This window comes from Stegostoma tigrinum, chromosome 35 (genome assembly GCF_030684315.1).
Source record: "Stegostoma tigrinum isolate sSteTig4 chromosome 35, sSteTig4.hap1, whole genome shotgun sequence".
NCBI lineage: Eukaryota > Metazoa > Chordata > Chondrichthyes > Orectolobiformes > Stegostomatidae > Stegostoma > Stegostoma tigrinum.
Window position 1 is genome coordinate 10,249,803 of NC_081388.1, and position 15,022 is coordinate 10,264,824.

At 39.9% G+C, this 15,022-nt stretch overlaps 1 protein-coding gene across 3 annotated transcripts in view; it reads right to left on the reverse strand.

Moving 5' to 3' along the window:
• The window catches only part of brd4 (bromodomain containing 4), a 184,487-nt gene that overhangs the window by 80,364 nt on the left and 89,101 nt on the right, over window positions 1-15,022 (reverse strand). For all 3 annotated transcript variants that reach the window (XM_048521930.1, XM_048521931.2, XM_048521929.2), the window contains exons 3-6: window positions 9,977-10,114; window positions 5,941-6,079; window positions 2,231-2,535; window positions 1,014-1,415 (exon numbers count right to left, since the gene is read on the reverse strand). In XM_048521930.1, the coding sequence (XP_048377887.1) occupies window positions 1,014-1,415; window positions 2,231-2,535; window positions 5,941-6,079; window positions 9,977-10,114 (984 nt within the window). The remainder of the gene's footprint in view (window positions 1-1,013; window positions 1,416-2,230; window positions 2,536-5,940; window positions 6,080-9,976; window positions 10,115-15,022) is intronic.

A 15,022-nucleotide genomic window follows, 5' to 3' on the forward strand; every position in this document is an offset into this window, starting at 1 on the left:
GAAAAGATTAAATAAAAATTTACATTAAAATTAATTTGCTGCTTCACAAATCAGGGTGACAGTGAAATAAAGATCATAATTAACCACAGCATTCAAAATAATTCTTTTTATAAGCACTGATGCAAAGGGAAATTGTTTTGTTTAAGAAATTGACTAGGATGTGAAACCAAATGCTAATCTCAACACTGACCAATTTGTTTTATGGACAAATTGAACCACAAATTTATTATCTACTGAGTTAGCTTTCGATGAAATTCATAGTTAACAGGGGTTTGGAGCATATGACAAGGCATTTTTATACAGGGTAAATAATTTAGTTAAATTAATAACACTTTCAGTAAGGCCTGATTAATTATGTTATCACAAGCACTGGTGAATAGGGCTACCTTGGTTATTCTTCCCATTAAACAATGAAACTCTTCACTCGAGATAGTTTGCAGTTCTGCAGCTTTATACCATCTCATTTCTGAATTTAGTATAAAGTTGAGCAGCTGCAAACAACTTTTTTTTTAATGTTTCAGTAGTCAAAATATTTTCCTTAAAAGAAAAATACACTGTCGATTCAGCATAAAGTCTTAATATTTTTGAAAGGTCAGATTATGATTATTCAAATAATCATCATTTGTATTTAAACTTTTGTTGACCAACATAAAACACCAAGAAAAGACATGCGCAGCATTCTTTTAATAATGTGAACACCAGCTCAGACTGAGTTCAACTTCAAAATGTAACACAAACTTAAACACTTATGGGTCTAAATTGATCTTTCTACAGACTGCACGCATGAATTCTATGACCAGTGTATTATAATACATTAAGGCATCACCCCATGCAAAATAAATGACTTCAATTATCGGTGTTTGGGACCGCATCTGTACAATGTTGAGATGGATAATATAAAAGATGTTGCTCAGGTTATTCCTCATGTACAGAATAATCAAAACAGAACAGATTCAATGCTGCTACATAATCCAAACTCTCAAGTTTCAGCAAGACTATAGGTATTGGCTTACTTTAATAGTACTGAGATCCATGGGGTGCTTAATAATGTCGTGGTAATCATGCAGTCCCAGGGCTTCCACATCCACAGGTTTGTAGAAGGGCCAGGCATAGGCTGCATGCTTCTTGGCGAACATTTCTTTTAGAATGCCAGTGCAGTACTTCAACTGTTCGGAAACCTTTCCACTGCCAACGACAACCCCACCACCACCAACCCCACCACCAGCACCCTTTTCTAGGTGTTGCTGCTGAGAATCTGGCATTTCTTTCTTGACAGGTTTTGGAGGTCTGCCACTTCTAGATGGAATCTTTGCTGGTTTGGGCTCTGTCACCAATGGCGAAGACTCTCTACTCTTCACTGCAACATTGGTTGTTGGTGTTGTAGTATCAGCTTTCCTTTTGACTCCCTTTTTATGCTGTAAAAGGGAAATGTACACATGAGGCTCTAATCACACAATTCAACTCAGCAGTATTAGCCAAACAGTGCTGCTTTTCTCCTTTTTTTGGGGGGAAGGGGGGGTGGAGGGGCAGCGATGCCACGAGACTGAGAAGGGATTCATCTAAAATTTACAGTGCAACTGATTAAAACCAGACAGACCGAGTCTAATACAAAGTATTCATTTAGCGTCATAAAACTTGAAGTTCAAGTCGACTGCTTCATGGAAAGGGAGATGAGTTAATTTTTGATTCACAGTTAAAGCACAACGCTGCCACAAGCAGACGAAAACCACAAGCACAGCTGGTGGCATGCAACTTCAGAACAGGTCTGTCTTGGAAGCTGACAGTTTTCATCAACTCCTTTAAATGCTGCATTGCTTGGTCAGATACAATAGAAGAAAGTGTTATGCCTTTGGACAATTCCCTGCTTTGGGAAATTTGTTTAGAATTAATCTTCAACACACATCAACACCAAAGACTTCCGCCTGCATTTCCTCAGGGGTCTCATTTTTGTTGCATCATCTCACTCAACTGTTCTCCCAGTACCCAGTCTGGAGAATTAGTTACAACTAATTAATTCCTATTCAAATCAGTTACAGGGAATACTAGAAAAATCCTTTGCACAGTTCAGAATATACAGTTTATCCACTGAAAAAGTACACAAGTATGCTTTATAAAACATTCAGGGTTTTACTGTATCAAATTCTCTATGTTGAGATTCAGATGATTCAAGTCTAAAAAAAATGGAAGAATTGAGGACAAAACTAGTTGAAAAGCTACTGAAAGAGTCTACCTTTGAAGGCTGTGACGCTGTTGTCATTACTGTTGTTGGCGTGAGGGTTGGCATTGGAGGAGCTGATGTATGCGGTGACACAGTCGTTGTTGGTGGCTGTACTATCAAATCAGGAGTCGCTGGAGGAAATGACTGGGGTGTGGGTGCTGGCACCGATACAGAAGGAAGTTGTGGTTGTGGTGGTGGTGGCTGCGATGCCTGAGGTGTCCGCTGGGATGGCTGCTGCTGTGGCTGTGTTGGTGCCAATGCTGGCACTGTTGTCTGTGTGACAGTCTGTACAGTTGACATGTTGGGTTTAGACTGAACTAAATGAAAACAAAATAACAATTAAATATTTAAACAGATTGATTCTAAACTCCAACAAAATCTCAAAATAGGTTGCCACATAACAAAGATCAGCCACTCACAGCTACCATACACCACTTACAGTTTAAATAAGTCACTATTAAGCCAGAAACTGCAAGCAATTTGTTTAAAAAGTAACCTTTTAAGAACGAGGCACCTCAATACTTCTCCCACCATACATGCCAATCTCAATTACGGGAGATAGAAAAGTTATAAGAATTGATGACACTTTCCAAAACACTAAAATCCACTTGATAGGGTACCAAGGAAGAAATGGTTCACAGATGTACAACATCAAGTATTAAATTCCAGAAAGGAACAAGTCATGGAAAAGTTGTGCAGAGTAAGTTACGCTTGAAGAGCATAAGCTAACATTCAGCTCTCAATGTAGATTAATTAGCAACAATGCTGTGTGGTACCTTGCTATGTACAACACAGCTGCTGCTTTTACAGTGATGAGGATAATTACACGCTGGCATTTTATTGAGTTTCAATATCTAAGGATGTGAAAGGTGGTGTATATACACTTGTAAAATATTGTCCTTCAATATGATGGTGGTCTCCTGGTTATTTTGACTTCCTGGGAGAACACCGGCATGGGAAACATTCTACAAATCATTGTCCGGCATGCTGTCAACTTTTGTTGAAAAGGAAACATATGAAATCTTCCAGAGAGAAAAAAAAAATGCAGGGGAAAAATACACACTAATCAATAAGACTCCATCTATTTGGACGGCTTCTTACTGATTTATATGTAAATACCAAACACCCAAATGGTAAGTTAAAGCAGTTAGTATATTACAAACGTTTGCATTAGTCAATTATAATTTGGAAATCTACTCATAATTGATCCTTTTTTCCATAATCCCTCGAGAGCTGTTTGAGTTTAATAAACATTGTCAATATATTAAGACAGTAATCATTCTGATGCTTGGAAATTCTGCAGCACTAAATTCTTTCCACTAGTAATTACATCCGTAGTGGTAGGTTAACTATAGCACTATGATACCCAAGTATAGCAGAGAGGTGGTCCTGCATGACAGCACCTCAATCCAGTCTACTGATGAGGCCTAGCAAAGGGAATACGTTTGCAAATTCTCAGTGATCTAGCCAGCAAATTATTTTAGGAATTTCATCCACTGCCAATTTATTTACAGAAAACCAAAAGTACAGAATTCTAAGAGTCTAAGATTTCCTCAAATAAAGCACTACAGGCGCACACAGTAGTGGCACACATAAATGGCATCCTTGAATCATAGGACACATTTACAATGTTCTATTTAAGGTGAACACGGATTGCCTTCGTGAAAGATCCTGCTGTTTGTTTGAAGTCCTCCAAGTGGCAGAGATTTGGTTAAGATGGCAGAGGTTATTCTACTGTATTCAAATCAACTTAGCTGCCTACCAATTCAAGCACTGAAAAGTAGACAGCGTCTTTTTTCTCAGCCAAGTACCTGCTCCGCTCAAATAAAAAAAATCACCATGTTACATCTCCAAACTAAATCAGAGGTGGATTGTTTTCTGTTGTCTGTAATTTCCTGTTGATACACAATCCAAGTCCAGAGCAGTAACTTATATTTATATAGGTTTAACACTAAAAAAGCTTCATAAGATGTTCAACAGGACCATCCACAAAACTATGGCATCATGCCAGTTAAGTGGAGAAGGCCAAAAGCTTGGTCAAAGTAATATGCTTTGTGGAGTATTTTTAAAGGTGGAGGAGAGGATTTGGGAATGAATTCCAGATTTAAGTAATCGGTTGATAATAGTTAAGGACTAACACTACTCCTGTGTGAATTGAAACTTCTCAAAACACAAACACCAACTATTTCCTACAATGCATCAATTCTGCACTTGACAAAATCATTGGGTCCTACAGTGCAGTGTTACAAAATTCCATAGTAAGAATAATCCAAACAATCAGACAGCCTTCCAATATGGCATTTAAGGATTGTATACTCATATACGGCCACAGATCCATGCAATTAGTTTATTATTTATTTACAATCAAGGAAAAAAAACAATTCCTTGAAGCTAATGCAGGCAAGTGGATACTTTCCAGGAGGAGCCAGTGTCTAAGTATACCCTGGAGACAAATTTGAAAAAAAATGGCAGATTCAAATCTAAATCAAGATATTAGAAGATCACAGACCAAAAGTTGGCAAGACCAATATTAAATAGTTTATTTTACACATACCTAACCTACTCTGCTATCCCACCTATGCCCTTAAAGTCTTCTCATACTATGTAACTGTGGCCAATGTGCAAATTCTGTCAGCGTAATGAAATTCTCAGTTTACATCACAAAGCTAGTTTCAGGGCACTAGTTAGTGGTTTATTGCTAGCATTTGGATAAAACACTTCCTAAGGAGCTGTTTTGCAAATCAAACAAAACAAAAATGCGATTAGCAGCAATTCATTTGTGCATCTTAAGAATCTGAAGAAACATTGACCATTTTCATCACATTTTTAAAAACAGGCTGAAAATTAGCATTTTTCTGGTTCGATGTGATAGTTGTTTACACTGCCATTCAAAATGAACTGAGATAGAGTTACATGCTAAGAATATTTACAGTAACTTTCAACAGCACTACACAGGAGTTAGCGGTCACCATCCCAATCTACTGCCTTTTTGCAAGCACCCTCATGATTACATACACCCAGCTAGTATAATTTTTGAACACAGACACAAAACCCCAGAATGGTCAAACTATTCATGGCAACAGTATAACCAAGTGGAATACTTTACACAAGTTAATTTACACTGCACAAAAATATGGTGGTAGGATATTTCACAGCCGCACAAGAAGAGAACTTGGATCAGGCAATACACAACCGAAACCGATATTTGGCCCCCCCGCGGGGGGGGAGGGAGGGAGAGGGAGGGAGGGAGGGAGGGAGGGAGGGAGGGAGGGAGGGAGGGAGGGAGGGAGGGAGGGAGGGAGGGAGGGAGAGAAGAGAGAGAGAGAGAGAGAGAGAGAGAGAGGGAGGGAGAGAGAGAGAGAGAGAGAGAGAGAGAGAGAGAGAGAGAGAGAGAGAGAGAGAGGAGAGAGAGAAGAAAACAGCATTGGCCATATAATGCAACTATCAGTGGTTGAACAATTCACAAAAGGTTACAGGAAAATCAAACCAAGATGAAATTTCTTTATTCATTACCTACAAAAATCCAAACTATAAAAGTATCTTAAAATTTAAATAGTGGGTTCTTTGCCAAGTGGAACAACAATGTAACATGCTCAAAATGGAAATCTGTAGCCTTTTTAAATCATTGTGAAATGCACAAGCAAAGCAACAGTCAGTGCTAGGACAGACATGGGATAGCCTGAATGTATCCAGCCATGAAAGAATACAAGATAGGCACTTACCCGCTTCTTTTCTGCCTCTACCCCGTGATCCTTTGGTGGGTTGTATGGGTATTTCAATCTCTTCTTGTGGCATTTCTGAAATCTTCTGAAGGAAGATCTTTTCCAAAGCTTCTGCCATTAAGACTATATCATCCCCTTGCTGTTAATGAAAGTTAAATATTATTAAGTCAGTAGCTACAATTTAACTATAGCAACAAAAAGATATTGATAAGATGTTTAGTTGTTAATCTGACAGTTAAAAAGTAACAAACTGAATTAAAAAACCCGACTGTGAAGAGGAAATGTTGCACTCCATTTAGATTGAACAGCTTTGTTAAATACTAATGAAGCTAAGATGTTATATTCTAAATCTTTAACAAAAAATAAACAAATATTTTCACAAGCACCATTGCCTGACCAGCAAACATGCAAGTGGTTTAACAGGATAGCAAACTTTCCTCCATTTAAAAAGATGTTCTTGCAGAGGAACTAAAATGTAATTTTCTAAAAACTAAGCAGAAAGCAAACAATAACTGTGGAAAAAGTATTCAATTGCAATATAATTCACTTGTGTTATGATACCCATGTAAATAATTTAAACCAATATCCTTCTGTTCATATTTGAGTCACATTAATGAGATATATTCATGTGCCATTTCAAATGCTTCAACTGAAGAACGTAAATGTATTAATTGCAGTTGGTGCAACTTAATGCTTTTTTTGTTTCATTTCATTATACACAAACATTTTAAAACAACACTTAGGGTTGTGCTACACAGTCCCACAACATGCAAACATCTCATTTTCAGTTACGTATCCAAATTTTTTTTTGAATATTATTATTGAATCTGTTTCATCCACTTTTTCAGGCAAAGCATTCAAAATTTTAACTACTTAAAACAAAGTCACAAGCTTCCCTGATAACGTACTTGCTAGTTATATCCCAGGCGCCTTCAAACCACTCTTCCCTCCCCAGCAAGTGGGCATGGTTGATACAGTAGCAGACACAAAACCCCTTTGTGTTCTAAGCATTCTTGATCCTCCTCAACCTTTGCTGTTTTACAGAGAGAAACTGAAGCTTCCCTAGTTTCTTTCTCCACCTACCCCCTGCAACAACTGAAACATCCATCATTAGCAGCATTCTTGCAAATCTCAACTGGACCTCCAAGGTGGTTTGTTATTCTTTCTAAAGTGGGAAGGAAATTGACATAATACTAGAGAACAGGTTTAACTGCTAACCAAACTTCCTTTCCATGGTATCCACTTCGTTTACAAAGTCATGGAATCCACATGATATTCTTGACAGGGTCAATTTACTGTACCACCTTCAAAGTATGCCCTCATTTCGGTTTTGCATCCCTTGTAATACCTGCTTTCACTATGGTTATGTGAACAGCACCATACGTTTCTGTTTTGAATTAAACTTAATAATCAAGACTTTTACCGGTTGTCAAATTAATTTTTGCCAAAATAGTTTGATAACAAGTCCTGAGATTTAGTCAAATGTACAAAGATGGAATCGCTCAGCCAATGTTGTGTAAATTCAACAAGTAAATGAGGTGACTTTTCCATCAACTTCATCTTAATTAACTAAACATTACAATCAAGAGGAGATCATTTCAAATGCAGTTTAGAATTGAGTAACCCAGACAATGTGATACAGAAATATTCAGCATCTCCAGAAATAAGGCCCTCTTCAATCTACCCATTACAAATGGGTTGTAATTTCAGGGATCTGTTAATTGAGTTCAGACAATGCAGTTTCCTGCCTACTACAAAAGCTGGTGTTGGAAGCAAATGTCTGAGGCAAAGTAGTGGTCCTTACAAAAAAAATGGCAATGCACACCAACAGACAACTCTCCAACTCAGTATGACTCATAACTTCATTAGTCAACACAAGAAACTGCACAACTTTTTAAATAAGTTCATTCATCCTACAATGTTGAAATAGACTGCAAGAGAATGCCAACTACAGTTCATTCATTGTCTGCTTTTCTAAAGTATTGATACATAAAGCTACTTCCATGGCTCTAGAGAACTTGAAAACAGTTAAATAGAAAACAAATGCTGGAACACAAGCGGGTCAGGCTTCTACCAGGTCCTTGAAAAGTTTGATCATTTCGCCTGTATTTTCCACCCCTTTTAAACTTTGACATTGTCCATTTCCAACACTTCCCTTCCTTTCCTTGAATCCTCTGTCTATATTTCAAGAAATAAACTGTTCACTGCCATCCACAAAACCACTAACTCCCATAGTTACCTTTACTACAACACTTCACACCCAATGTTCTGCAAGGATTGCATCACAGTTTCCATGTTCTTTCACCTACATCGCATCTGTTTGGATGATGCCACCTTCCAAAATAGCAGTGCTGACATGGCTTGCTTCTTGCATAACAGCACCTTCCCACCCATTATGGTTGATAGGGCCCTCAACCAAACCGGACCTACCATCCATGCTTCTACCCTTGCCACCTCTCACAACTGCATGATCGGGACTTGTCTTCTCTTTTCATCCCACCAACCTCCATATTCAAAGGTTCATTCTCTGCCACTTCAGACAACTCCAGAACACCAAACACATCTGCCCCTCACTCCCTGGTCTGCATTTCACAGGGATCATTCCCACAGGGACACCCTAGTCCATTCATTGACCACTAACACCACCCCTTCTTCCCACAGTACCTATGTAACTGTAGAAGGTACAACATCCACTCACCATCCAAGGGTCCAAAACAAATAGTCTGCCCAAGTGAAACAGCATTTCACCTGTACCTCCTGCAATCTCGTGTGCAGTATTCATTGCACCCAGTGTCGCCTACTTGACATTGAAGAAACCAAAAACAGACTGGGTGACTGCTTTGCGGAAGACCTCCAGTAGCCGGTCATTTTAACACAGCGCCCTTCTCACATGCCCACTTGTCTGTTCTTGACATATTATAGTACTCCAGTGAATCACAGCACAAACTGGAGGAAGAACATTTTATCTTCAGGCTGGGCACTTTACAATCTTCTGGACTTTAATATTAGAGATCAACACCTTCAAATTGTGAACCAACTGCCATTCCTTGCCTTTCTTTTGGCTTTCCCCATTACATTCTCTATCAGCATGTCCTCTCTTCCCTCCAGCACCTGCAATAATTTGCTCCTAAATTGTTGAACAGAGCTGTATGCAATTCCAGGATCATCTCGGAATTACACTATTTGAGATCAAACATTGGGTCCTATTAATGAGTCAAATGCACATCACCCAAACAGTGCAATCACATGCTGTCAAATTTACTTGCAATTGTTTCTCCATAGACAGCTAATGTCTCGCAACACAGTTGTAAATAGTGATTTCAGTTCTGTTTAACATACCAAACTGAGACATTTATGCCTGAAGATGTCTTGTTTCAAGGCAACAGCTGACAAGGTAATATTAATCATCTGGTTTATGTAAAAATTAAACACACTCACAAAGAGTTCAGAGTTATCCAGCATTTTATTTTCAAAAATACTATCACATTGCTTCATACAAAATCAAGCACAATGAACCCTGATGCAACACAACAAACCACCAAGCATTTAATCTGCAGCACCTGCGTCTTCAGATGAAGTTACTGATTCAAACTGTTAAATCAAAATATTGTTCTTTCTCAGGGTGTACAATGGAGTGCATCATCTGGCACCTCACAAAATGGAATATTCCATCAACCAATATCACAAAACACCCTTCTCATACCCAGTACCAAACATACAGTAACTGGCACCTAATTGATGCTGGATAACATTGTATTAAGTGGAGGAGCGGTTTGAACTTGCATTAAAGTGCACTCATCCAGAAGCAGATCTGTTACTATTCCACATCACAGAACTCTAAGGGGTCCCCACCTACCTAGGCTTAGACCAGAAAATTGGGAGCATCTGAGGTACCAAATGAATGCCCAAACCTAATAAAATATCAAAACAGTTCAGAAAAAGGAAGTTTAATTTTCTAGCCTTATCCTCTTCATGTAGATGCTGAACAGAGTACACGCTGCTCCCCATGTCATTCACAAATATGCAAAGATCTTACCTTATTGTAAATGTAACAGTTGGTAAACATGGTATTGAAGTCCTGAATACATTCTTGGGCGTTCAAGTAGTAATTGTTTTCTAAGCGCTTTTTAATTGTTCCCATATCCATAGGATTCTTGATGATTTTATAATAATCCTGAAAATAGATTAATTGGAACAGTAGTCACTTGTTAACTTAAAATTGCAGCCTTCAGGTGGAATATAATCCTTGATGGATAACAAGCTCAAGTTAAGGTGATAAAGTTTTCTTCAAACTCTAAACGGTCTTCATATTCTGTACTAGTTAGTGCAACCATTGATTCCATAACAGTACATACTTGCCAAGGGACAGCAAACACTGATACAGGCAATTGCATATTCAGTTTACACTGGCAATTTCAATGTCAGCGGTTAACACAATGGGGTGACATAATGACCATTACAAGTTAGGCCCTGCCTACACTGGCTACAGCTTCTGTAAAATAAAGAGACCGAACTTGAACACAAAGAAAACTACTAAGCACCCAAAAGGGTTTTCATTTTTAAAAACTGAACGAAATTGCCAAATAAATAGTTAATGAATAAAAAGGTCATGTCTGAAAGCTATGGCCAACCTGAGGGCCTGCCACTACCATGAACGCCAGCATGATATCCCCAAGCCTTCCTTAACTTGGAGGAATAATTTCAAGGAAATTTAGCATTTTGTTAAAAGAATATTAAATGTAGGGCATATTATGCTCAAGAACATACCATAGTAAAATAAAGAATTCTGCAGACACTGCATCCATGCCAACATAAAAATAGCAAGCCTGTATCACCATCCCATGTCTTGCAACTCCAAAGCCTAAGAAAATAAAAATGACAACTACCACAGCAAAAAGAAATACATTTCCATTTTATGCAGTTCCAAACAACAAAAAAAAACTTGGTTTCCCGAATGAGTTGGTTAACAAAAGAAAATGCTTTGAATAATGGTTATAGTATAATGGATGGGAGTCCTGAAGACAACAGTGGAGCTTATGGGTACAGGATGCCTCTTAAATGCGTACTGCATGAAAACAGATCCTTTAGACCAACTCATCCATGCTAACCAGATATCCAAAATTAATCTAGTCCCATCCACCAGCATCTGGCCCATATCAATCTTAACCACTCCAATTGGGCAGGTAAGTGGAGCTGAGTCTCAAAGATCAGTCATGATCTTATTAAATGACAGGGCAGGCTCAAGGGGCCAGATAACAAGAACTCAGAGCAGGAATAGGCTATGTTCCAATTCATATACAAATTATTGAATTTAAGTTTCCACCATTTGCCATGGCAACATTCCAAAGATCCCTGAACCATTACTTGGGTCTCTGGATCAACAGTCCAGCAATAATACCACTAGGCGTCATCGGAGGATCACTGATGTTAGCTAGAATGGTGATGAAACATCTGAAAACTAACCTTCCAGCTCAGTGAGCAAACTCACATCCAGAAACTCAACCTGAGCTACAAATCTTCTCAAAACTCACTACCACTAGGCCGTCGCTTCTCCTGTTGATAATATTCAGCCTGACTTCACTATTACCTGAAAGAGCTATTTCCAACAGCCAGGCTCTCAACCGTCATTCTCCATAATCTTCAGACAAGTCTGCGGCTGGATTCCTGTCGCTTCCCCATGGTCAAAAACTATATGGTTACATCCAAGGTAGGACATAATTAGCATCGCAGCTCAAGCAGACACCAGGATCCGTGGGAACTAGAACCTTTCAGTCAAAGTGTAGCACCTCATCCCAAAACATTTTCAGACTGCAAATTATTAGGAGTTTCAGCCATATATATCCTCAAAAAAAGTGGGGGAACTAATCCCATGGAGATATGGTCCATCTTTTATGGCAGTGTCCTCTTCAGTAACTCTATTATTTATTTAACCAAAGTTTGTGTGGACATGGGAATAAACAGGGCAGATATTGACAGAGTGGCATATTTCAATGGACTAGTATCTCAGAGCACAGGTTTAATAATCTAAATCCACAGAACACTTGGGTACAACCAGGTCATAATCCTGGAAGTCCCTCTCTAAAGGTATTGTGGTTTACCTACACCAAATAGACTGCAGCAGTTCAAGCCAGCAGCTCACCAGCACTTTCTCAAGCATCACTTTCCCAGCAGCACCCAGGTCCTAAAAACCAATAATAATGAAAAGCTCATATCAGAAAACCACACAGTCAGGTGGGTATGCCAGTAAATAAGCCACGGTCAATCCTGTTAGTTAACACCTTTAAATAATAGTTAAAGTTTGAAAGATCAACAATAATAACGGCCTCATCAGCAACAGCCTCTGCTTGTGGATGAAAGTATTAAGCAACTAAGTTCAGTCATTTGCATTTGATCTGGTAATCAGAAAAATGACCAGGAAGCTTCCAACTGCCATTAAAACCAATAACTATTGATTAATGAGGAAAGGAACTGCCCACATCGGTAGTCCCACATTATACAACGTATGCTTAACTCCCCTTTATTAGGATATGGAATCACAGACTTGAGCTCACTTTCAAAATGATGCAGGGAGTTCACATTGAGTCAAGTGACTGGTTCCGACAAAGAGTCAATGGACTCTCAACACTTTCTCTCTATTGCTGCCAGATTTCTCTGCACATTGAGTCTTGTTTCACCAAACTTTTCTCCAACTATCAAATCATTTGGAGACTCCAAACTAAACAATAGTACAATAACTGCTATACATTTGGCTGAACATTCCATTATACAGGTGGAGCTTGGTCATGTTACCAACTACTGTATTGCACTATTCCAGTCCTTACAGCATAGGAGCACAACCAAGGTTGAGGGGTAGGCAATGGCCTAGTGATGTTATCATTAGGCTATTAATCCAGAGATCCAGAATGTTATGGGGACTGGGTTTGAATCCCACTGAGGCAGAAGATGGAATTTGAATCCAATAATTAAACAGAGAGACTGGAATTAAGGGTCTAATGACCATGAAATCACAGCCAATTGTCAGAAAAACCCATCTGGTTCTCTGATGCCCTTCAGGGAAAGGCATCTGCCAGCCTCACCTAGTCTGGCCCACATGTGACACCAGGCCCACAGCAATGTGGTTGGCTCTCAATTGCCCTCTGAAATGGCCTAGTAAGCCACTCAGTTGTACCAAATCGCTGCAAAGTCTCAAAGAAGTGAAACCGGATGATTCACTAGACATTGATCCAGGCACTGGAAAAGGCAAAAGCATAAACAGACCTGTTAACTCTGCAAAGTCCTCCTCACTAACATCTGGAGGCGAGTGCCAAAATTGAGGGAGCTGTCTCAGACTAGTTTAGCAAAAGCCTGCAGAGTCATACTCTCAGAATCACCTTACAGACATGTCCTCGACACCATCACCATCCCTGGATATGTCCTGTATCACCCGCAGGACGGACCCAGCAGAGGTGGTGGTACAGTGGTGTACAGTCAGGAGGGTGTTGCTCTAGGAGTCCTCAACACTGACTTAGGCTGATTACCACAGTGTCTCGCTCAGCTGAGAAATCGGTACTGCTCCATGTTGAACATAACTTGGAAGAAGCACTGAGGATGACGAGGGCACAAAATGTACTCTGATTTCAATGTCCACTACCAAGAGGAGCTCAGCAGCAGTACATTGAACTGACCAGGTCCTAAAGGATATAGCTGTTCGACTGGTTCTGTAGGTAGTGAGGGAGCCAAGATAGAAAAACATACTTGACTTCATCCTTACTAATCTGCCAGTAGTGGTATCTGTCCAAAAGAGTAATCGGAAAGAGTCCTTGTGAAGACCAAGTCCCACCTTCAAGTGAGAATAACTGCCATTGTGTTATGTGGCACTATTACCATGCTAAACAGGACAGACTTTGTACAAGTCTAGCAGCTCACGACTGCGCATCCTTGAGGCACTGTGGACCTCAATAGCAGAATTGCACTGCACAATCTGTAACCTCATGGCTTAGCATATACCCCACTCAACCATCACCATCAAGACAGGGGATCAACCCCGGTTCAATGGAGAGTGCAGGAGGGCATGCTAAGAACTGTACCAGGCACACCCGAAGATGAGGCATCAACCTGGTGAAGCCAAACAGGACTACATGCATGCCACAAACAGGATAAGCAAGTGATAGACCGAGCTAAGCGATTCCACAACCAATGGATCAAATCTACGCTCTGCAGTCCCGCCACATCCAGTTGTGAATGGTGTTGGACAATTCAGCAATTCACTGGGAGGAGGCAGCTCCACAAATAACCTTATCCTCAATGACCGAAAAGCCCACATCAGCACAAAAGATAAGGCTGAAACATTCGCAGCAATGTTCAGCCAGAAGTGCCGAATGGGTGATCCATCACAGTCTCTAGTCATGCCCAGCATTATAGATACCAGTCTTCAGCTAGTTCGATTCACTCCAAGTGATAATAAAGAAATGGTTGGAGACTCCAGATACTGCAAAGGCTCCACACCCTGACAACATTCCAACAGTAATACTGAAAACGTGTGCACAAGAACTTGCTGCTGCCCGAGCCAAGCTGTTCCAGTACAGCAGCAACACTAGCATCAACCCAGCAAATTTGGAAAATTTCCAATATGTCCAGTACACAAAAAGCAGGAGAAATCCAACCAAGCCAAATTACCAGCAGTAAAGTAGTAGAAGGCATAGCAGTACCTGCTCAGTGACGCCCAGTTTGGGTTCTGTCAGGACAATTCAACTCCTAACCCCATTACAGCCTTGGTTCAAAAAATGGCCAAAAAAAAAGCCAAATTCCAGGGGTAAGGTGAGAGGGACAGCCCTTTACATCAAGGCTACATTCGACCAGACTGTGGCATTGAAGAGCCCTAGCAAAAATCGGAATTATTGGGTATAGGTGGCAAACTCTCCATTGGTTGGAGTCATACTTGACACATGGGATGATGATCGCGGTTGCTGGAGGTCAATCATCTCAACTCCAGTACATTTCTGCAGGAGATGTTCAGGGGAGTGTCCTCGAACCAACCACCTTCAATGGCCTTCATCATAAGGTCAGAAGTGGGGACGCTCACCAATGATTACACAACATTCAG